Source organism: Eschscholzia californica, unplaced genomic scaffold (genome assembly GCF_041429995.1).
Source record: "Eschscholzia californica isolate CP2 unplaced genomic scaffold, dmEscCali1.0.p SCAF_3, whole genome shotgun sequence".
Classification (NCBI taxonomy): domain Eukaryota; kingdom Viridiplantae; phylum Streptophyta; class Magnoliopsida; order Ranunculales; family Papaveraceae; genus Eschscholzia; species Eschscholzia californica.
This window is the reverse complement of record NW_028238420.1, coordinates 56,443,098-56,466,015: the sequence shown is the minus strand read 5'-3', so window position 1 is coordinate 56,466,015 and position 22,918 is coordinate 56,443,098. Positions and strand designations below refer to the sequence as shown.

The 22,918-nt window shown below is 34.2% G+C and overlaps 6 protein-coding genes across 10 annotated transcripts; 3 read left to right on the top strand and 3 right to left on the bottom strand.

The window, feature by feature from the left end:
* Positions 1 to 67: 67 nt before the first annotated feature.
* LOC147552190 (F-box/FBD/LRR-repeat protein At5g56420-like) lies at positions 68 to 2,816 on the bottom strand. Of its 3 annotated transcripts, XM_086665701.1 has the most exons (5): positions 2,453 to 2,719; positions 1,854 to 1,938; positions 979 to 1,100; positions 724 to 873; positions 68 to 642 (listed from the first exon to the last, which is right to left on the bottom strand). In XM_086665701.1, the coding sequence occupies exons 1-5, from the start codon at positions 2,453 to 2,455 to the stop codon at positions 268 to 270; spliced, it is 735 nt and encodes a 244-aa protein (XP_086521827.1). In that variant the 5' UTR covers positions 2,456 to 2,719; the 3' UTR covers positions 68 to 267. The 3 variants fall into 3 exon arrangements, with proteins under 3 accessions (XP_086521827.1, XP_086521825.1, XP_086521826.1); XM_086665699.1 differs by having other exon boundaries at positions 979 to 1,938; positions 2,453 to 2,816; XM_086665700.1 differs by having other exon boundaries at positions 979 to 2,305; positions 2,403 to 2,675.
* A 6,021-nt stretch (positions 2,817 to 8,837) lies between these two features.
* LOC147552189 (F-box/LRR-repeat protein At4g14103-like) lies at positions 8,838 to 10,496 on the top strand. Its single transcript, XM_086668616.1, has 4 exons — positions 8,838 to 9,782; positions 9,888 to 10,037; positions 10,119 to 10,243; positions 10,334 to 10,496. Exons 1-4 carry the CDS (start codon positions 8,838 to 8,840, stop codon positions 10,494 to 10,496), a joined length of 1,383 nt encoding a protein of 460 aa, XP_086524742.1.
* A 2,054-nt stretch (positions 10,497 to 12,550) lies between these two features.
* On the top strand, positions 12,551 to 14,773 carry LOC147552188 (F-box/LRR-repeat protein At4g14103-like). Of its 3 annotated transcripts, none has more exons than XM_086665690.1 (4): positions 12,551 to 12,840; positions 12,987 to 13,906; positions 14,013 to 14,165; positions 14,284 to 14,773. In XM_086665690.1, exons 2-4 carry the CDS (start codon positions 12,998 to 13,000, stop codon positions 14,623 to 14,625), a joined length of 1,404 nt encoding a protein of 467 aa, XP_086521816.1. In that variant the 5' UTR covers positions 12,551 to 12,840; positions 12,987 to 12,997; the 3' UTR covers positions 14,626 to 14,773. The 3 variants fall into 3 exon arrangements, with proteins under 3 accessions (XP_086521816.1, XP_086521817.1, XP_086521815.1); XM_086665691.1 differs by having other exon boundaries at positions 12,650 to 12,840; positions 12,984 to 13,906; XM_086665689.1 differs by lacking the exon at positions 12,551 to 12,840 and having other exon boundaries at positions 12,899 to 13,906.
* Positions 14,774 to 16,064: 1,291 nt separating this feature from the next.
* Positions 16,065 to 16,991, top strand: LOC147552187 (vascular-related unknown protein 1-like). Its single transcript, XM_086668615.1, has 3 exons — positions 16,065 to 16,427; positions 16,612 to 16,695; positions 16,824 to 16,991. Exons 1-3 carry the CDS (start codon positions 16,065 to 16,067, stop codon positions 16,989 to 16,991), a joined length of 615 nt encoding a protein of 204 aa, XP_086524741.1.
* A 550-nt stretch (positions 16,992 to 17,541) lies between these two features.
* Positions 17,542 to 19,176, bottom strand: LOC147552186 (early nodulin-like protein 6). Its single transcript, XM_086671910.1, has 2 exons — positions 18,667 to 19,176; positions 17,542 to 18,275 (listed from the first exon to the last, which is right to left on the bottom strand). The coding sequence occupies exons 1-2, from the start codon at positions 18,881 to 18,883 to the stop codon at positions 17,755 to 17,757; spliced, it is 738 nt and encodes a 245-aa protein (XP_086528036.1). The 5' UTR covers positions 18,884 to 19,176; the 3' UTR covers positions 17,542 to 17,754.
* A 918-nt stretch (positions 19,177 to 20,094) lies between these two features.
* COBL10 (COBRA-like protein 10 precursor) lies at positions 20,095 to 22,796 on the bottom strand. The gene is made up of 2 exons (XM_086669863.1): positions 21,880 to 22,796; positions 20,095 to 21,615 (listed from the first exon to the last, which is right to left on the bottom strand). The coding sequence occupies exons 1-2, from the start codon at positions 22,451 to 22,453 to the stop codon at positions 20,204 to 20,206; spliced, it is 1,986 nt and encodes a 661-aa protein (XP_086525989.1). The 5' UTR covers positions 22,454 to 22,796; the 3' UTR covers positions 20,095 to 20,203.
* Positions 22,797 to 22,918: the final 122 nt, after the last annotated feature.

The window sequence follows — 22,918 nt, the reverse complement described above, 5'->3', positions numbered from 1 at the left end:
TTGTATGTTCATCTTTAGGAGAGGTTCTTCCCATCCCTTTTCTCTATGAGTAGGTTGAGATCCATTTCACCAAAGTCATACTTCATCAATTAGGTCAGATTAAAAAGTGAAAACACATTTTGGTGACATTATTAGGATTTTCTCACATACAAAAAGATTACAGATTCCAGTCTCTTTAACAAAAACATATTAATAGAAACCAATATGTCAAGAGAAGTTATATACCAACATGTACTTCTCAAACTGAAAGTTCATAAACAAAAAACTCTAGTCAGGTTCATCAAACAAAATTATACAACTTGATGAGGCTCTTGGAAGCTCATGTACTTCTTTCATTACCTCAATTTTTTCATCCTTCATTTTCATCTCGAATTCCAATCTTTTCAGTTTGTATTCCGACCTATTGCTTGACATGTGTCTGGGGGGAACGCACGAGCGGCACGACGATGAAGGGACTTTCCGAATGGTCATAGTCTTCAGAACTATAGAATTTTTTAGAAGAAATTTTACAACACCCATTTCTCTTTTGTGCCCTTGAAAATAAAAGAACTCAACAGATTTTAGGTTTAACAATAGAGGTTGAGGCTCCGCATCTAGTGTTGATTCTTCTCCATCGTCATCAGATAAATATGGGTGGAGTGACTGAATAAAAACAGAACATCACATTAAGACAAAAGAAGATTGTTATTGCTAAGGAAACAAAATGTTTGAGTAATGACTTGCCTCTAAGAAAAGTGATTCTAGGTTCTGCGAGGTTTTGAGCAAGTTGAGTAGTGCCTTATCAGTGTTACAAAGAAGATCTGAATATAATTTTAAATGGGTCAAATTGCAAAATGTAGGTTGATAGGTTGAGTCGCCTGAATGGCAGAAGTCCTGCCAAAAGACAAAAATGCTAGTAAGGAATTAGACAAAACAAATACTATATAAACATATAGCCACGAAACTCTAATACTTAATACACAGCTCAAGAGCTCATACCTTAGGGAGATAGCCATTAAACATTAGATTCTTCACGTTACAAACTTCTCCAAGAAGTCTACTTGCACTTACTCTTTCTTCCATACTCATTTCATGATTATTATATTTTCCATTTAACCAAACTGTGATAGATGCATCAACAAGTGAAAAGCTATTTGATACAAATATATTTGCAAGAGAACCCCAGTACGAGAGAGACACTAGATTTGGAGCCGAAATCTTGATACAAAGATATTTGCAAAAGAACTCCAACTTTTTCAGTGTGGGAGTGGAGATGGATATCATTTTCACATTGTTCCATTTGCAGCCAAGTATAAACAAATCTTCTAGGACATTGCAACTAGGAAACAATCGCTCACTTATGTTAGTGCCCGAAGAATGAACTCTAACAAGCTTTAGGATCTTGAGCTTTGGAAAATGAACAGATGTAGGAAGATTTAAATCTAGGATTCCGTCTAACTCTAACCTAGTTAGCCACTCAGAAGTAAAAAGACAAGAGGGTAATAACACTTTTTGTGCGTCTTGAATAACGAGTTTTTCAACTTTGCGCCTTACCAGAAAAGAGATCCAAGCATTCATCCTAGAGTCATTACTTAGTTCCCTACAATTCAGATGGAACGTCTGAATATTTGAAACATGATGAAGCAACGTTCTGTCAACAAAATCCATCAATCTATTAACATATAAAGGTTTTGCTTCTTCTGTTAGAGTACGAGGACGATCATACCAAGAACCGATATCAAGAATGGGGATAGAGGTCCACAAGTGCATCCATCTTTTAGATAAAACGCAAGTACGAGCAGAATGTTTGGTTCCAAGGAAATAGAAGATACGATTAATGACTTCTTCGGGTAAGTTACTAATTCTATCATTACCATTATTACATAGTTGATCACCAATGTCGATTTCTCCATCGAGTAGCTTCTGCTTTTTCAAAACCATTATTCCAGAATTGTCTTCCTAATATACAAAATTTTGTTGTTAGAATCACCCATGAACAAATTGACATCGAAATTGATTAATTAATATCGGAATCGATAAATTGATATCGATAGATACATGAATTTACAGGAAAATATAACTATGAGTTAGCTATGAATAACTTCTTAGACAAGAAAAACCCTAACCGACTACAAGAACATCCATCTTTTAGATTAAATTTCTGAACATTAGAGTATATATCACGAAGATGCAATGTTCTATCCACAAAACCTATGGATTTGTTAGCGAATAGAGGGAATTCTTCTGGTATTAGAATAGGTGAACAATGAAACCAAGAACCAAAATCAAGAATGGGTATAGAGTTCCATCATTTAGAAGAAATCTTCTTAAGGTACAAATATACGAATGAGATCTGAATAATCAAACCAACTATGATAATTTAGACAAATCAGAAATGCAAATAACAGTTCCTAGTGAGAAACTTAACCTAATGACATTTCAATAAAGGCGAGAGAGGAAAAGAAGTACTCACCATGTAGTAGCAGCAGACTCGTACTTGATGATTAAAAAGCCCTAATTTTATAGGGTTTTAGAAATGGTAATGTTGGAAGAAGAAGGTTCTTGGTGATTGAAATAGTTGGACCGAGTTGAGTAGATGACCGAGTTGAGCCCTTCGCCTAAACTACAAAAGAGAGAAGAAAGAGAGGGAGAGAGATAAGAGAAAAAGAGAGGGGGATGGAGAGAGAGAAGAAAACGATGACGGTCGAAGGCAGGTCGCCGGTTTAATAGTAGTCGGAGTGATTGTGGCGGGAAAGAAGGTGGAGGAAGAAGATATCAAAAGTTGGTAATGTTCAGAGGGAACAAAAGAAAATTGGGTTGTTTCCCAACTGGTCTCCAACTTTATAACCAGTTTCCTGTTTAGCTCCCTACTTTATCAAAAATATCCAGATGGCTCATTTTTTAGTTACCGTTATAACACAAAGCCATACTTCATCAATTAGGCCAGATAAAAAAAGTGAAAACACATTTTGGTGACATTATTAGCCTTTTCTCACATACTCAGAAAAAGATCACAGATTCCAGTCTCTTCACCATAAACATATTAATAGAAACCAATATGTCAAGAGAAGTTATATACCAACATGGACTTGTCAAACTGAAAGTTCATAAATAAAAAACTCTAGGAAGGTCCATCGAACAAAATTACACAACTTGATGAGGCTCTTGGAAGCTCATGTACTTCTTTCATCACCTTCATTTCTTCATCCTTCATTTTCGTCTCGAATTTCATTCTTAATTTTGTTTTCGTTAAATATCAGTTAAGTGGTTGATTTGCCAACCACATGCGTGACTTATTACAAAAATACTCTTCCTTAAATATTTAGGTTATTTAGACATTGACCCCCGACTATTAACTAACATTAGGAATACGTTCCCCAAAACAAAAATATGTTTAGGGTTGACTCTCATTCTCAATTTTTTCGTCAAATCAGAGACGTACCTGAGAATTGGAAGGCCCTGGGCCACAAAATTTAGGAGGCCTCTTGAATGTTAACGTAATGTTAAAAAAAATACTTTATGTATCAATAAATAACATTTTTAAAACTATTCAATGATATAAAAAGATATTAACTCGTTGACGAAACTAAACTCATGGTATCAAGTTTCTAAATAATTCTTTCAATTATTTTCCAAGTAAGATTTCTGTTGTCAAAATCCTTGCCTAGCTCAGATGGTGAAAGGCTTGATTACTTGGGTTACATAACTAAGGTCATAAGATCGAAGCCCATGCACCAACATTTTCAATGTTTGGGTAACATAACTTAGGTCATAACTAATAAGATCGAAGCCCATGCACCAACACTTTCAATGCAAAAAAGAAGTTTTTGTTAAAAAAGTAACATACTTTAGTGGGGATCGAACACATGACCTGTGATATGCTAACCAAGCATGTTTCTGCTGACCCATTAAGATATTACAAGACCTCAAATGAACTTCAATTGTAACGTTAAATAACCTTTAGGTGTGGTTTTATACCTGTGGACCCCTACTTGGTGCGAGGCCTAGTGCGGCCGCCCTGCTTGCACTGGGCCAGACACGACCTTGCGTCAAATATCAATAAAGTAGTTAACGTACGGTTTCATATTCCTCTCCACGGTCCAAAAAGAGGGAGTTTATAGGCATCCTATCCACGGTAGCCCATAAATGAAAGGGAGGTCCAAATAGTCAGAGCCCCACGCGAAAGTACCGTAATGTCCTTGTTTTTTCATCAAATTTACGAAATCTGCCACCCAGAAAACTACGAAATTGTCACTCTGAAAAATCATGGGATTTACTTTCTCTCTCTACTCTGCATTTTACTTTCGCTCTCTACTCTTTTACTTTCTCTCTCTAATTCTCTTTCCAGATTTATTTCTCTTTACTTATTTAACCAAATCCTAAATTCACTCCCAATTTAATCAAATTCTAACTAATTTATATTTTTCTCTCTCCAAATTTAACCAATCTCAACAAATATTTTCAAATTGGTTCAAATTTTTTTTTTAAGATTTGTTTCTTATCTCAAATTTCGAATTTTTCTTGATTGGTTCAGATTTCGAATTTTTCTACACTGGTTCAAATTTCGAATTTTTTCATATTGGTTCAAATTTCGAATTTTTCTCGGGTAAATTATTTTATTTATTAGGAATTTTCCTGGTAAATTTTTTTGTTTACCGGAAATTACTTTATTTATTGGGAATTTTCTTGTGTACACACTTTTGTATCGGGAAATTTTCTTGTGTACTGGAAATTATTTTATTTACTAGAAATTTTCTTGTGTACTAGACACTTTTGTACTGGAAATGTTCTTGTTTACCGGGAATTGTTTTATTTACTGGGAATTGTATTGTGTACTAGACACTTTTGTGTACTACCAATTGGGTCATGTACTAGACATTTTTGTACTAGGAAATTTTCTTGTGTTCTGGAAATTTTCTTGTTTACAGAGAAAGTGTAAAATAAAAGAATTTTTGGGTTTATAGTCCAAAAAACGGGCCTTAATAAGACATTTAGTCCTCTCTAATCCTATAAAGGGTTTCAAAACCAAAAAATAATATAAATGGGTATCTAGTCCATTTGGTGTCATCTAGAGAAAAAACACAAATCCCTATAATACCAAATAAATCATAATTCCTAATCTAACCTTCCTCATATATTATAACTGATTTATCTTCAAAATCCATAAAGATCTTCTTCCATTTTTATCTCCCACATTCTCTCTCCAATCACGTTTTTAAACAAAGAAATATATATTATAACTGATTTATCTTCAAACTCCATAAAGATCTTCTTCCATTTTTATCTCCCACATTCCCTCTCCAATCACGTTTCTAAACAAAGAAACGTGATTCATTATTTTCAGTAACCGAAATCTCTTTATTCTCTCTCTTTAAATCCGATTCACATAACAAAACCTCCATTAAACTCAGAAATCTTGTTTCATCTTCATTAGATTGTTTTTCAAACATTCGTCTTCTAATCCAATACACAAGCTCAGAACTCCATTTCCATTTATGTCTCTTCATATCAAGTTAATCAGGTAAAACATAAATCAATATAAGTTTTTGTGATTCTATTTCAGTTTATAGTAGTTGATTCTCTCTCTCTACATCTTAATCTACTGAAAATCTTCCATTAAAACAAAGAAATTGTTTCATATTCATTAGAGTTTTTCAAAATCAGTTTCTTAATTGTTAATCAGGTAAACAAAATTCTTCTTTAATGATTCTGTTTCAAATCGAGTATGTTATTATTGTATTTCTCTCTCTAAAAGTTTCTTTAATGATTTCGATATTGATGAGATAATCTTTCATTACTAATTCCTAAAAATTGAGTATACTTATTGTTGCAATCAATCATCATATCAGATATCTTTAGATATGTAATTTAAACCTAATGATATTCGTACTTTTTCTTCAGATCTGGTTTTCAATCCGTACGGATTTATGAAACGTGGTTTTTTCGTACGGTTCCTCATAACAGAATTAACAGTACATGTACTTTATCATAAATTACCATAATTTATAGTAAATTATGCAAACATCTCCCGTACAATGTTTTTCAAAATGAGAACTTGATATATGTATTTTCTGACAAATTATATATACTTTATCACGAATATCATGAATATTATATGGAAAATTAATTATGCTTTAATCTCAAAAACAGTACTCGTTTCATTATTAGAACAACTTCGCTTATATATGTAAATCCCGTGTACTTTGAAATAAATTACATATAATTTACGTAAATGTTCATGTAATTTATTGTAAATAATATACTTTTTTATATAATTTATATGTATTAATCTCTCTCTATTTGTTATCACAGATGGAGTTCCAGGCAGAATCATCAAATCAAAATAAGCAAATCAAACTTGAAATACCCTTGTTCTTGTTACTTGACTTTTTGATTGGCTCCTCGAAATATTTCATAACAAATGCACACTTGAATGGATTTTGATCATGATTCCTTGAAAAAGCTTCATATTCGGCCCCCTCCATTAGCATTCCAAGCAATAGGGCAACATGGATGGACACCATTATTGAACCAGAGAAGATTTTGTACGTTTTTTTTGTAACAGAATGTAAACGATGTGTTATGTAAAAGAAATTATGTGTAATGTAAAAGAAATTATGTGTAATTTACTGAACAAGACCCAAATACATTTGATAAATTACGTTGTATACTTGACAAATGATGGTTTATTCGTCATAAATAATACATAATTTACGTATTTATTTCATAATTTGTATTCGATGAGTATTTATGTATGAGTAAAAACGAAAACAAATGCTGCTTTAATGTTCCCAGAAAAATATACTATTTCCAAAACTAAAAGTTAACTGAGAGAAAGTGACATATATGTTTTGTATATTAACCCCTAAATCACGCTAAATTGATCCTAGATTATATACTATTTCCAAATCTGAAAGTTAAGTGAGAGAAAATTGTTTTCAATCGAAAAAAAATTTACATAGTAAGATAGAGAAAATTGATTTGGTTTCCAAATCTGTAAAGAAGAGAGAGAAAATTGATTTGGAAATATCCGTGGTGATGACATTTTGGTTTTGGTTAGGATTTTGGTTTCTGATTGATTCGGATAATAGGAAAGAGAAAATTTGATTTCCAAATCTGTTTAGAGGAGAGAGAAATTATGATTTGTAACTATCCATTTATTTATAATAAATCTCCATATTTTTGGCTAATAAATCTCCATATTAAATCTGTAAAGAAGAGAGAGAAAATTGATTTGCAAAAGTTTGGATTTTGTTTCTAAACAGATTATAGAAGAGAGAGAAAATTTCGTGAGAATCTATCCGTTTTTTCCTAAATTTATCCTAAAATCAAGGTACATTAAACCGTTTGAAATTTTTGTCCGGCCCCACATATTAAAATCCCGCGAAAAACGACTGGGACATGGAAGGAATTATGTAATATATATTAAGGGTTTTTAGTCTCAAGAGCAAAAGGACTAAAAATCCATTTTTTGGGAAGATTAAACCCTAAATCCTTTTTGAACATTATTTTGGGCTATATACCCACGGACCCAAAATAAAATGATGGTGTGTTTGGATGGCGGAATCATGAATCCGCGGATTCATGAGTCCTTGGGATTCATGATTCCACGGATTCATGAATCCAAGTAATATATTTTGGCTTGTTTGGTAACTAAGAATCTTATGATTTATTATTATTTGAGTATTTTTAACGTCTTTAGAAAAAAGATGATTTTTGAAAAAAATAATGATTTTGAAAAAAAATAATGATTTTGTAGAAAGAAATATTTTTTTTGTTGATTTTAAGTTTGAAATTTAGGTTCGTTAATCCAAAATCCTAGCAAATCCTAGGGGGTAGGGTGGGATTTTGGTCCAATACAAATTTTGGAATTAGGAATCCTTAGGATTCAAGAGTCCTAGGATTCTTGGTAGCCAAACAGACCAAGGATTCATGATTCCTACCAAATCCCACTTTTGACAAGAATCCTACTTAGGAATCCTGCAACCAAACACACCATGAAAGTATTTGTGAAAATAAAGTATTTGATTCAAAAGGTAAAAAATCTAGAGAGAAATATGATAAAGAGGGAAGGAAAATCTCGAGATAAATCTAAAATTTGAAATTTTCTTGTGTTCTGAGAATTTTATTGTTTACTGAGAAAGTGTAAAATAAAATGAAAGTTTTTGAGAAAATAAAGTATTTGATTCAAAAGGTAAAAAATATTGAGAGAAATATGATAAAGAGGGAAGGAAAATCTCGAGATAAATCTAAAATTTGAAAATGAAATTCATCCAAAAAAAACTTTAAGATTTAAAAAAAAACCTTCCTAAAAGAGAGATAAATTTACCGTAAATTTACGAAAGAAGTTAGGAGGATAGATAAATTTGGAGAGATAAAGAAGTACGAAGATTTACAGACGGCCAAAACTTTAAAATGCCAAAACCCTTTTATCTTCTTCACCGATTTGTAAAACCCTAGAAATTTTGAGTATTATAATCACCAACGGAAGATTGTTTGACGTCGCCGTTATTTCTCACTTGCTAATAGTACACGGTGAGCACTTCCCGTTACGGGAACCTCGTTTTCTTTTATATTCAATTGAAATCTCACTTTGCTTGTTTCTCAATCTCAATTGTTAATTTTGATTCCTCCTAACATGTTTCAGATTCCATTGTTTTGATCAATATTGAATGTTATTGTAGTTAGTTAGGTTTTTTTGTTTTCACAAAGAAGTTATTGAAAGCTAGCTCAGAGTTGTTTCATCATTTAAACTCATGTATCTATATCTATGTCAATTTATCCATTTTAGATATCAATTCGTTCATGGGTGATTCTAACAACAAAATTTTGTATATTAGGAAGACATTTCCGGAATAATGGTTTTGAAAAAGCAGAAGCTACTCGATGGAGAAATCGACAATGGTGATCAACAATGTAATACTAATGGTAATGATAGAATTAGTAACTTACCCGAAAAAGTCATTAATCGTATCTTCTATTTCCTTGGAACCAAACATTCTGCTCGTACTTGCATTTTATCTAAAAGATGGATGCACTTGTGGACCTCTATCCCCATTCTTGATATCGGGTCTCCGTATGATAGTCATCTTACTCTAACAGAAGAAGAAAAATCTTTATATGTTAATAGATTGATGGATTTTGTTGACAGAACGTTGCTTCATCATGTTTCAAATATTCAGAAGTTCTATCTGAATTGTAAGGAACTAACTAATGACTCTAAGATAAATGCTTGGATCTCTTTTCTGGTAAGGCGGAAAGTTAAAAAACTCATTATTCATTACGCGCAAAAGCTGTTATTACCCTCTTGTCTTTTTACTTCTGAGTGGCTAACTAGGTTAGAGTTATTCGAAATCCTAGATTTCAATCTTCCTAAATCTGTTCATTTTCCTAAGCTCAAGATCCTTAGGCTTGTTAGTGTTCATTCTTTGGGTACGGACACAAGTGAGCGACTCTTTTCTGGTTGCCCGGTCTTAGAAGATTTGCTTATACAAAACTGCGAATGGAACAATGTGAACAAGATATGCATCTCCACTCCCACACTCACATCTTTGACGTTTATGCATATGCTTCAGCCAATCAAGATTTCTGCTCCAAATCTAGTGTTTCTCTGCTACTGGGGTTCTCTTGCAAATATATTTGTATCAAATAGCTTTTCACTTGTTGATGCAACTATCACAGGTTGGTTAGATAAAAAAGATGATTATTTTGAAATGAATATGAAAGAAAGAGTAGGTGCAACTCGACTTCTTGGAGAAGTTTGTAATGTGAAGAAACTAGAGTTTGGTGGCTATATCTCCAAGGTACGAGCTCTTGAGCTGTGTATCAAGTATTATAGTTTTGTCACTATATGTTACATTATATTTGTTTTGTCTAATTCCTTACTAACATTTGTATTTTTTTGGTAGGTCTTGTGCCATTCAATGGACTCAATAAATCTACGTACATTTTACAATTTGACTCATTTAAAATTATGTTCAGATTTTCTTTGTTACAATGATAAGGCACTACTGACGTTGCTCGAAAACTCGCCAAACCTAGAATCACTTTTATTTAGGGCAAGTCATTACTCAAACATTTGGCTTCCCTAGCAATAACAATCTTCTTTTGTCTTAATTTGATGTTCTGTTTTTATTCAGGCTCTTCCTCCATATTTATCTGATGACGATGGAGAAGAATCAACACTAGAAACGGATCCTCAACCTCTATTGTTAAACCTAAAATCAATCGAGTTCTCTAATTTTGAAGGGCACAGAAGAGAAATGTGTGTTGTAAATTTTTTTCTAAAAAATTCAATAGTTCTGCGGACTATGAAAATTTTTAAAGTCTGCTCATTGATTTATGCTGGCCCCAGTCACATGTCAAGAAATAGGTCGGAAATACAAGTAACTGAAGACAAACTGAAAGAATTGGAATTCGAGATGAAAATGAAGGATGAAGAAATGAAGGTAATGAAAGAAATACTTGGGCTTCCAAGAGCCTCATCAAGTTGTGTAATTTTGTTTGACTATTTATAAACTTTCGGGTCGAGAAGCCCATGTTGGTATATGATGTCTCTTGGGTACCATTATTTGACTTATGGTGTGTTAGGATACATGATTGCGAAGGGGATTTTTATTTGAAATGTGATTTGGTAGAAATCAAAATTCCTGTGTTCTGTGTCGTACTTTGGCTACAAAAAATTCTAGGACTCTTAAATTTTGAAGATTCCGAAGTCTAAAATTTGTATTGGACTTAATACCACACTATCTCCTTAAGATCTGTTAGGATTCTAAATTATTAGACTAAATTTCAAATTTCAAATTTAAAATCAACCCAAAAAATTTTTTTTTTTGAAAAGACATGTTCTCTACAAAATAATTGTTTTAGAAGTATTACTTCTTTCAAAAGCGGTTTTTGAAAATCCATTTCTTTACAAAACGTAGTGGATATTTTGTTATGTACTGGACACTTATTGAAGAGAAGGTATAGGAAATTTTGCTATGTACAATACATCATCCAATGTCCAGTACTGTCATTACATTTCAAGAAAAAAAATTCATTCACAGGTTCAAGAAAACTGATTATGATAAACCATATTAAAAAAAATCATAAAAACATAGTGAAATAGATCTGATTTTATTAACAATTTCAGGGATTTAAAAAGTCGATCATAAATCATCAACGATTCTCGATATTCTGAATCATATGAAGTCGGTCTTTGATCTTCTTTTAGAGAGAGAAAGAAACCCAAAATATCGATCCTGAAAAAGAAACATTAAAGAAAATTCGATGTGATTTGATAAAAACCCAGATTTGTTGTTATCCAATTTGATTTTTAAGAAACCCTAAATATGAAATCTATTACTACAAATGGAGAGAAGAAAAACATATTTTACAACTTCCTTGATTTGTGTGGCATAGAGTCTTGAATCTCCACTGTAGCAAAAGAATTCCTTCCAAGACATAGATCTTTATTTCAGAAGAAAATAATTTTGTTCATCAATTTCTCCAAATCTAGACTTCGACTGAAGAAAAAAAAGGTTTGCCCCTTCTTTTGATTTTAGGATTATTTATGAACAAACAAAGGATGAAAAGGGATCTTTTGGTTGTACAGAGAGAAAGAAGAGCTATTAATCTGAGAGGTTAATCAGGATGGGGCGGCAACATTTGAGAAGAAAATCGATTTTGGAAGATATCCTTCGCAAGATATGACTGTCATTTAATGTCGATTTCTAATCAGTCAGATAATTAAGGGAGGTGAGACTCAAATGTATCGACCATGGGCAAAAAAAGAAGAAAAGATATTGATCAGGTTTTCTGACATTTTGAACTGGATTCTCATTTTCGTTTTGGATTGAGACTGGAGCTTATTAACCCTATCCAGTCAATTAGGCAGTAAATGCAATTATAGGAGATCATACGATGGGGTCAAAGTCCATTTTGTGGCTTGGGATAAAAGTCTAATGTCACATGGTTTTCTTTTGTTGAAATGATGTCACATGGTTGTATGCTGTGTTGGTGTGCGCAACACGGTGGCGTTGGCGTGCTTAATACACTATGAGCAGCAACATGGTGGCACAACCATGCTAGTAAAAATGTGGTGCAATCAGAGCAAATCCAACAGTAGCCGGACTGAGATCAAAATTGCAAAATTTTGGCCTAAGCCCGACGATCCAGTTACAGTCGTCCCTAATATTAGGGCGACTGAATCCAACGGTCATGTTGGGGTTGATCCTAGCCGTTGGATTTATCCTAATATTAGGGCGACTGAACCCAACGGTCATGTTGGGGTTGATCCTAGCCGTTGGATTAAATCCAACGGCTAAATCTTCACCTTTTTTTTTTTAATTTTTTACAAATTTTAATTAGTTTAAATATTTCTTTAAACTCTACACATTAACAATTAAAATATATCCAACTGTCCGAATTATTTTGAAAATAGTTTCCCAACCTTGGCAAACAAAATATTATTTCGAAAATAGTCTAAACACGTGTTTCGCGCATATACAAGATCATACACGTCTTTCGCACACTTACAAAAAACTCAGACAGGCGTTTTCTATATTTACAAATTTTCGACCTCAAGATAGGTTGAGGTTGGAACTGAATTTTTTCCTATAGACATACTTATGTGTTGTTTCGGGTCCGTTGGAAAACCCCCACCATCAAATCTTGGTGGCAACTGGCAAGAGAGTGCTTTTGGTAGCCCCCTTTATGTTGTCCGTATACAAACCATCTTAAACTTTCCAACACCAAAACCTCACTTCAAAATGGGAATTTACCAAAACCCTAATAAATTGGGGCTAATTAATCACCAGGCAACACCAGTCTGTCTGTCTGTCTGCTCATTTCTCTCACAGTAATATTTGCTCATACTCGGTCAGTAGTACTTCTCTCACTAGGAATACTATGTATTTTCTAATTTCTCTAAACATGTTTGAGATCATTTGATCTTCTATATATATTTTTTGGTTTTTGTTTTTGTATGAACATCCTAACAATGAAATTTTGTGTTATTTAAGTAGATTTCTTCGAAATGATGGTAGAAAAAAAGCAGAAGCTACTACTCAAGGGAGGGAATATGACAATTTCTGATGTAAATGATAGAATTAGTAATTTACCAGAACTAGTTCTTCATCACATTCTATCTTTCCTTCCAACCCAAACAGCTGCTTCTACTTGCATTTTATCTAAAAGATGGATGTTCTTGTGGACTTCTATCCCCATTCTTGATTTTGGTTCTTGGTTTGATCTTTCACCGCCAGAAGAATTCCCTCTATATGCTAATAAATTCAAGGATTTTGTAGATAGAACATTGCATCTTCGTGATATGCACTCTAATGTTCGGAAATTCAACCTAGATTGTATTGGACTAAGTAATCATCACTCTAGGATAAATGCTTGGATCTCTTTTGTCTTGAGGCGCAAAGTTGAAGAGCTTGTTATTCGAAATGGACGGGTTCCCTCGTGTCTTTTCGTTTGTGTGTCACTAACTAGGTTAGAGCTAAACAATATCACGGACGTCTATCTTCCCAAATCCATTTGTTTTCCAATGCTGAAGATCTTAAAGCTTGATACTGTCTATTTCTCGAATGGCGTCGACCAACTCTTTCCTAACTGTCCAGTCTTAGAAGAGTTGGTTATAAGAGATTGCCATCGGGAGGTTTTACTCATCTCAAATCCTTCACTAAAACATTTAACATGTTTTTATCCGGCCCAGTCAGTCAAGATTTTGACACCAAATCTAGTTTTTCTATCATACACCGGTTCTCTTCCGGATTTGGAGATTCTTGAAAGCTTTTCATCACTCGTTGATGCACGTCTGCAAGGTTACACGGAGAATGAAGAAGATCACGGAATAAGTAGGGAAAAAGTTGGTGCAATTAAGCTTCTTGGAGAGCTTTGTAATGTGAAGCACTTATCATTTTCTCTCTGCACTATTGAAGTAATGCTTTTTTAGCTTATGTATTAAATATTTAGATTTAAGCCAATTGTATATATAGATATATTTATTTCGTCTAACTCTTTATAAACATTATTCCTTTTGGTAGGAATTATACATTTCAGATGACTCGACCATTCTTCCTATGTTTTACTATTTGACCCATTTGAAGGTGGATGCCGATATTCTTTGTTCTACTGATAAGGCATTACTGAACTTGCTCCGGAATTCGCCAGTGCTGGAATCACTTATCTTTGATGCGGCAAGTCATGACTCAAATTTTTGTTTCCCTAGTGAACACCTTTTTTCTTGCATCACTAACAAGTGCTTTTGTTATAGCTATAGTAATGTTTATATTGGTCGATTATCTTCTTATTCAGGTTTTCCCTCCATATTTATCTGGTGACGATGGTGGAGTATCAACACTAGATACAGTGGATGAGTCTCTGTTGTCGAGTCTAAAATCCATTGAGTTCCTATTTCTTCAAGGGCACCGAAGGGCGATAGGTGTTGCAAAGTTCTTTCTAAGAAATGCAACAGTTCTGCAGACTATGATCATTCATAAAGTAATCCACTCGACATATTTCAATCCTTACTCCCTGTCATCAAGAGAGAGGTCTGAAATTGAAGTAATGGAGGAGAAAAAGAAGATAATGGAACAAGTACTTGCGCTTCCCAGAGCCTCGTCAAGTTGTGTAATTAAGTTGAAAGAAAATTGGTAAGAGTTTTTGATGTTATGAACTTCCAGTTTTGAAAAGGTCCTCCTTGTTGATCAGTAACTTTTTTGGCTGTACGAGTTTCATTCGTAACTTTGAATCTGTAAATTTCAGTGATGAACCTGATGAAATTGCAGTGTTTCTGTTACAAAAATCGTAAGTTCTTGTACCTTGGTACGGATTTATAATTTGCCAAGTTGATGTTCTGTTTGGGTTGCCGGACGAGACATTGCAAGATCAAAACTTGACCTTTGAATTCCCCTTTGAACTTTAAATTATAAAGAAAACATAGAATTCTAAGCAAGGAAACAAATCGTAATATCATCCACTATCACTGCTTCCAAAAATCGAACCTAGTCTCTTCTTTTTTAGAAGAGGGTAATTTTAATGGTGTCCCACGAAGTGTTATTGGCGCCTCTTTTCCTCACACTCACTCTCTAAACTTTGCCTTGACGGGGCATAACTAATGCTTGAAGGGGCGCCTCTAAAATTATTTTTAAAAATAACCAACCACTAAAGTTTTTTTTGTTTTTTTTTGAGAAACCGACTACGATCTACATTGTCGTTACAAGGCATTGATACATCGAGACAATATGATAAGCACGATAATTACCGAAATACTACTGGACCTAAAGATCGACAAATTAAATGGCTACTACTGGACCTGAAGATCGACAAATTAAATGGCCTATAGTCTGACGAGTTAAATAGCCTAAAGCCTACATAAACTATTTTATTTATACCGAAATTCAATATTCCTGAATTTGCACTTCCATAGGATCGAACCTGATACTTCTGCATTGCAGAGTATATGTCCTGACCAACTGGGCTACCAGTGGTTGGCACTTAACCTATTTATTAGTGGTTGTTGCAAATTAGAAATTTTGTTAGTAGTTGAAGAACTTGTAATTGTGACTCCAAAATGAGTTTGATTATTCCAACATATAATTGGGAGAATCTAAGTGTCAATTTCATAAATATTGAGATGATTGATTCTTTATACCAGTCGAATCATTTGGATACAATAGGATCTGGAAGGCTAGCAAATTAAAGACAAATAATGGGTAAGATTCATTCTTTTAATGATTCTGTCTAAGATCAACCCATCCGGATGGAGATTTGGTAGGGCCAACAGTTTCCTTGTTTCAAACAAGTTTAAAAATATTCTTATCACTTTATATACTCCTTAGTATGAAATAATATAGGTTATACTTCTAATATACAAATGAATGTACATGGAAATTTCATTCCATTAGTTCAGAGTAGGATCATTATCCACAAGATAACCCTAATAGATAATGAGATAAAATATCATCACATATGTTTGTTTATATATATAAAGAGAGAAAGAACCTAATTCATTCTCTTCAATCCTTCTCCCCTAAGTCCTAACTACTTAAAAGTCAGTTTTCTTGATTCCAAATATATCACATATATTCTCATAAATGGAGGGTGATTATTCCATTAATTCATATATGAGCGGGCAAAAGCATCATAATATTCAAGAAGAAGAAGATGAAGAGAGTGGTTGGAGTTATTACTTAGATGATTTCGTCCCGGATAATTATGGAGAATCTCATCTATCTCCTTCTTCCACTTATTATTCTGGTTTTTGTCATACTCCATCTTTGGTTTCTGATGCTGCTTCTGTGAAGTTCTCATCCAATAATAACAACCATCATTATCATGATCAAGGAGTAGTGGTGCCAAAGAGCAGCTCCAACATATTGAACAATAAGAAGAAGAATGTCATAAGAGGAGAAGATGCTTTAGAGGATACTGCTAGTTCTCCTGTAAACAGTCCCAAGGTCAGACCATCTCATCAATTAATTTACACTTACACCTATATAGGACGGGCCGGAATACATATGAATATGAATTATGTGTTCCGAAACAATAAGATTCAAACTCTGATTTTTCCTAATAGAAAAACTCTATTGTCGAACTAAACTGGGTTTTACTAATCGAAATAGAGTCATGTTCTGATTGCAGGTGAGTATCATAGAGGAGTACCATAATCTAATGAAACCGAGAAAGAATAGTGATGATATTAATAATGAAAACAGTTCATCTCAGGTAAAATTTACTCTTTATTAGTCTATATGGTTGGTTTCGTTTTTGGTTAAATTTTTTTATATCTTTCCAAATTAATTAATGTAGGGTAGTTTAAAGGCGCCCCCTTATAAGTGTGTTTTATTTTATAGATGAGGAAAACAAATATGCTTGGTGATCATTATTTTACAGAAGTACAATCAGATCATGGGTTTAATCAGCTGGGGTTCATTGGGATGAAAAATAGTGACTGTTCAGACCTCAAGAAGAAGGGACTTTGCTTGGTTCCTTTGTCCATGGTTATCAACTATCTTGGATAAACTCATCATCTTATACTTAATTACAAGTTTCATCTCTTTCTTTCTTTCTACCTTAATTTGTATAAATCAGCTGAGTCCTTGTATTGATTTAAATCATGCACATATATATATGGATCGGCTACAAATATGTATGAGATTGCTCACCTAATATGAATGTACTTATTTTAGAAAAGTCGTATACTACGAGATACAGAGGAAGTTGCCGACATAGTAACTAGTACGAGAGCAAATGCTGGGAAAACGGCCCATGAGCCCGTGACTTGAATGAGACCACCCGAAATTGATTTTGTAGATTATTTAATTGATTATTACGAAGCAAAGGGAGTTGCAAGCCCAGTAGTTTTGGAATTTCCACTTTAGAAATGTGATTCCTGATTCATTCTCGTGTAGCAGAAACTGTTTTGCAAAGTAATTATCAGTAATCACATTTCATCCGAGCCTCTCAAACATCAAGTATAGTGTATATGAACCTCATACTTTATTTGTAACAGTTACAATAATTAATAAAAACAATTTCTTTTTGTTCTAGAAGGAAATCAACCCACCATCATTTAGACCCAATTCAATCCACTAAATGAAAGAGGAAATGATCAAATACAACAAATAAACCTCTCCATCATTTAAACACATTCCAATCCACCAAATAAGAATGAAATCAAATAAAACAAATCAAGCCTCCCCATCACTTAGAACCCATTTCAAATCCACTAATAATCAAGAAGAAAAAAAATTAAAAAACAAGGTTACCAACTCAACAAGTTTGTTAAAGATCTAAGAGAATCAAAGAACCAAGAAAAGCTCCAACGAAAACGAAGGAACTTGCAGTATTTACTGCAGATGCCGAGTTAGATGATGCGGAAGACTTCTGTCCTGTAGGACCTGAAGAAGCAACCGTGCCGTTCGATGAAACTGAAGGAGACATTCCGCCAACTGGAGCAGGAACGATATCGACTGAACCCGATGGTGCAGGAGAAGGAGAAGCAGCAGTAGGAGGAGCAGCAGCAGGAGGGGTAGCAGCAGCAGGAGGGGTAGCAGCAGGAGGAGTAGCAGCAGGAGGAGAAGAAGTCTGTTTGCTTCTATCTGACATGACTATAACAACCAATTTCTCGTTCTTGACGCAGTTTTCTTGAATCCCGCTAATGAAGTAATAAGGACCAGATGTTTGAAACTTAAATGAGGTATTTCCGTCGCTAAACGTTGCAATGGGTGTTTTCGTGTTGCAGTTTTCATAGTCATCTTGGCTTACTTGCATTACTGAGTCGTTCTCTGACTCGTAAACAAATACTGCAATGAAAGAAGAAAAGAAGAGCTGAATCAAGATATGTATAATTTTTATGAAAATACTAAAATGAAATATAATGCCTTTTGTATATAATCTACAAAAATTTTATGATTCTCCGAATCAGACAAGCTTGAGCCTAACTTGTCTGAATCTGACTTGTTTAAGTCAAGAACACAACGATCGTTTCAGAGTATTTCAGAAATGACTCTTAATTCAGACTTATCCTATGCTGGCTCAAATAGACCCAAAAATCATCCTGAATCAAACTTCCTCATTGAGTCATATAAAAAAAGACATTTTGAAATGTGACTCAAGTCAATTCAGATCTCCAGTCAGATTTAAGATCTGAAACAGAAAAGAAAAACACCACCCAGAAAGTGTGTATGAACTTACACAATGTATCTACAACTTGAAACCTATTCATCTGTGCCCATTTTTTGTAGGTGAGCGGATTAGAAGGTATAGACCATCCGTGCGAGCCTCCAACTCTGTACTCAACTGCATCAACAAGTAATGATCTTTCCATCACTAACAATGCAACACTAAGTACCACTAAACTTTGCATTAATCCATTCTTGTTAGGGTCTACCCTCAAAGTGGTTTTGGCCATTGAAGCAAAGTAAGGGTAGAGATGGAGAGAGAGAGAGAGAGATAGGAGGCAAGTTAGAATGAAGGAAGATAATGGTAGTGGGTTGTTTCTGTTGGTAGTTCTGAATGAACTTTATAAACTAAAACTGTCAGACAAGCTTTTGATTCTTTTAATTGTTCTTCAATCCTTACCTTCTAGTCACAAAGCATATAACCATTGACTAGTAGTTACAAAGTTCCTTTAAGCCTTTACTTTTTATTCTTTTTACAAAATAAAGCTTACATATTAGTATATATGACTATAAATTGTACTTCGATTTATAAGGTACTGCTGTCAAGCTCTATATAATCATTATAACATTTAATAAAATATTTTCCGAGAAATCACATGCCTCAACGGTTATCAATATTTTCTCGGTTTTTTGTTACCCCATACCCCAAAAGACTTATATATTTACTATGTTTGAGCTCGAATTTATACTCCAGGTTGCTTTCAAGCCATGTGGGACTATCACATTTGAATTTATACATAAATGTATTAGGTGTTAATAATTGTTGTTGAAACAGAATATAGTAAAACGAGGGATCGTTTCCATGTTTTAATGATTTAATTAGTTAGAGATAGTTGTAGTGATTATATTAGTTTTTTTTAGTGGAGACTGCAAACAATGTTGATGTTGAAGTTTAGTTTTGATTTTGATTATGGTAGAAGTTTAGTTGGTTTCTTTTTATTATTAAAAGTACGATAAAAAAAGAAGGTTGTCCGGAACTCCTAATAAAATATGAATTAATGTTCTTTTAAACTGGCAAACGAGTATACAGGCTCTTGATAACTACGCCAGACATATTGGATTAGACAAACCTAAGGGATCTCCATTGCCAAGAACAAATCTATAAGCCCCAAATCTCTATGCCCAACCTCAAGTAACTAGCCGAAAGATCAGAGAAAAATTCTATAGGCAGCTCAATTCGGTGATAGGCACCTCTGATTTCCGGTCGCGTGGGGTACCATAATAGTTGTCAGTTGATTTGGTAATCAATTAGACCGAGATTTGGTTATCTGCAACTCTTAAACTTTTTAAGAAGGAGAAGACCACGAATAAAGCAAGAAGAAGAAGAAGTTCGCTTAATTTCCTCTAATGGTTACATAAAAATCAAGAAAAATGTTTTTTGAACTTCAAACATGTATGATAATGTACTTGTGTTGGGACAACGAAAAACAGAAAACTAGTATTTCTACAAAGTAAAGAATCTAACATTTGAACATGAAATCAAATAAAACCGAACAAATAATCAGTAGTTTTAGTAGAAGTAATAATAAAAATCAGAACGATCATCAACATTAGTGATCTAACATAAACAGAAAGGTAATAACAGTGAGAAAAATCATGGGTAGAAGTTTAACATGAGATTTATGTGCATTTCCTGTAGGAAAATGTTTAGGTAATGAACATTCTTCACCATTGAAATAAACTTTCGTCGGAAACCCATCTCCTCTTACTATGTTTATTCCTGGAGTCGCTTTCTTCCTAAATGAGATAACTGATTGTTGCTTACCGGGTACTCGTGGATCAGTTTCCGGGTTCGTTCCATTTACCTCACCCATCAAGTAACTTAAATATTTCAACCCTTGGAAGAAAATGGTGTTCTTAGCTTGAGGAAGTTTTGTTCCATTAAAGGAGTAGATGTTTTCATAACCAGGATAAGCTTCATCCATTTGAATTGCAGCAAACCAATCTTCAAAGTTAATTTCTTCCCAATTGAATAGAGTAATTCGAGCAGACCATCCTTTTCTATAATCCGAGTTTATATGCCAATTTATACTAACTCCACAGTTATCTCCACAAGGTAACATTTTAGGTATTGGGCGATGTTTAATCTTAGCCCAAGCTTTTGCTTTTTCGCTTCTATTTACGAATGGAACAAGAAGAGCTTCTGGAGGAAGAAGTAATGGCGAGGCATTAGGGTTGCATTTATCGGTGTTTTGACAACCACAAGCACAAGTGTTGCAGGGAATGACGGAGTCGTTGTAGAAGGCGGAGAAAGAAACACAACACCTAGACGCTTTCTCTTTCGGTTTTGTAATGTTGCAGACTATTTGCCAACTAGCTATTGCAGTAGAAACAGACATTAATCCTGTTGTGTCTGGAAATTGGGTTGGATCAACTCTTATTGGAGGCCCACATTTGTAATCCGGATTAAGAACACCGTAAATTTTCCATTTTTGAGGTGGAAAAAGAGCTGTTCGATTCATGTTTGGTGGGATCTTGAAGACTTGCATTTGGAAAAGAGCTCTTGCCTTGTTTGGATCCATGGTAGTTGGTAAAAGTGTACCATTTTTGCAACAAAAAGGTAAGTTCCCAACTTTCTCGTCCTTCTCTCTATCGGCAGGTAAGTCCGATATAACGGGTTTCTTTTGGCAGTTCATGACAGGAGTGAAATCGAAATCTTGGTAATATTTTCCTGCAGGCCCGTAGATACATTCTGAAGGATCTCTTAAATGGGCATATGCTCCTCTCATTGTATTTATGAATTCTCCATTCATCCACTCCCAAGTTAAGTTCCAATGATCAAGTCGTCCCAGTGGGTGATTGTTATCGATAGTTACTTGAGCCATATAGTTTCCCTCAAAGGCTTGAAGAACATCATAAATAATGGAGAGATCTCCGTTTTGACGAGGGAAGAATTTGGTTGGTTTCGTTACGTTTGCTTTGAATTTCGGATTCTTAAGACAACATACAGACATTGAGCTCCCTGCAGAGAATCACACACAAAAACAAGTTCAATACCACTTCGATAGATCAAAATTCTAAATCTAGACCATCCTAACTTTGATTTATTAACTATATGGGACAAAATCTATAATACAATTCAGGTTGAGAGGCCTTCTGTTCAATATGGGACTAAATTCCTTGCACATCAACATCATGAAAATACTTTTTGTTCTAGCTTCTTGTTAAAAAGTGTTAAGGAATGAATTGAATATAAAGCGATTTTGATCATGGAAACTGTACTTACCTTTACGAACTGCGGGAGGACACTTGAATCCTGCATTAACAAGCTTAATATTTTTAGGCATCGGTACACCGGGAGGCTTGACACCGAATTGTGTTCCTGCTAATTGAATTTCGGCCGAAATTTGTGTCAAATCCCCTGCTGTTTCAATCGATGTTTTTAAATCGGTCTGTGGGTAACCCGATAAAAACGTTCCGTTTCCTACGGATGCAGGAAGATCTTCACCATCCATAATCACAGCTCCACCAGCTGAAACTAAAATCTCTTGATGTTGAAAACCAATAAACATCTGCCATGCTTTAAGATCTTGTTCACCAGCATTCAAAATTGTTGCTACAGATTTAAATGCCCATGGTTGAGCTGTTGCATTTTTCAGATGTGGGAATTCTTTCTCTCTTGAAATGAAAACATAAGAGAGATAAACACCATTACAGTTATTTTCTGCTGGTGGTGGAGCTGCTTTCTTACTCTCACCACTATCGAATTCATAATCTTGCGCGTTTATTATCAAAGAACGAGAAGAGATCGAGAGAAGCACCAGAAAGAATACCTCCCACCCCATTTTTATGGTCCTCATTGTGATCAAATTCAAAACTAGATTGTAATCTCAGACATTGGGTTATGTTTTTTTATTTATTTAATTTGATTTTAGAGAGAGAAAATGCAAGAGGGTTTCTTCTTCTTCTTCTTCCTCTTCTTGTTCTTCTTGTTCTGGTTCTGGTTTGCTAACTCTGTAAAATTGTATCAGCAATCAATCAAAATGGATCTCAAACTGTTGACCGTGTTAACAAACACGGCAACAGAGTGGGTGATTGAGAAATGAAGAACTAAGCTGGAAAACCCATTTGAGATTAGTGAAGAAATTGTTAAATTTAGAGAAGAAACGGTCAGATTTAATTTCGTCCTCTAAATTTACCTACAAATTTGGAGGAGAAATAATAACGGTCTTATGAAGTTTTATAATTCAGTTAGAAATATCATTCATGACCATATTGCCCCTAACCATCTTATTGACTAATTTTGGAGACGTGAATCTTATAGC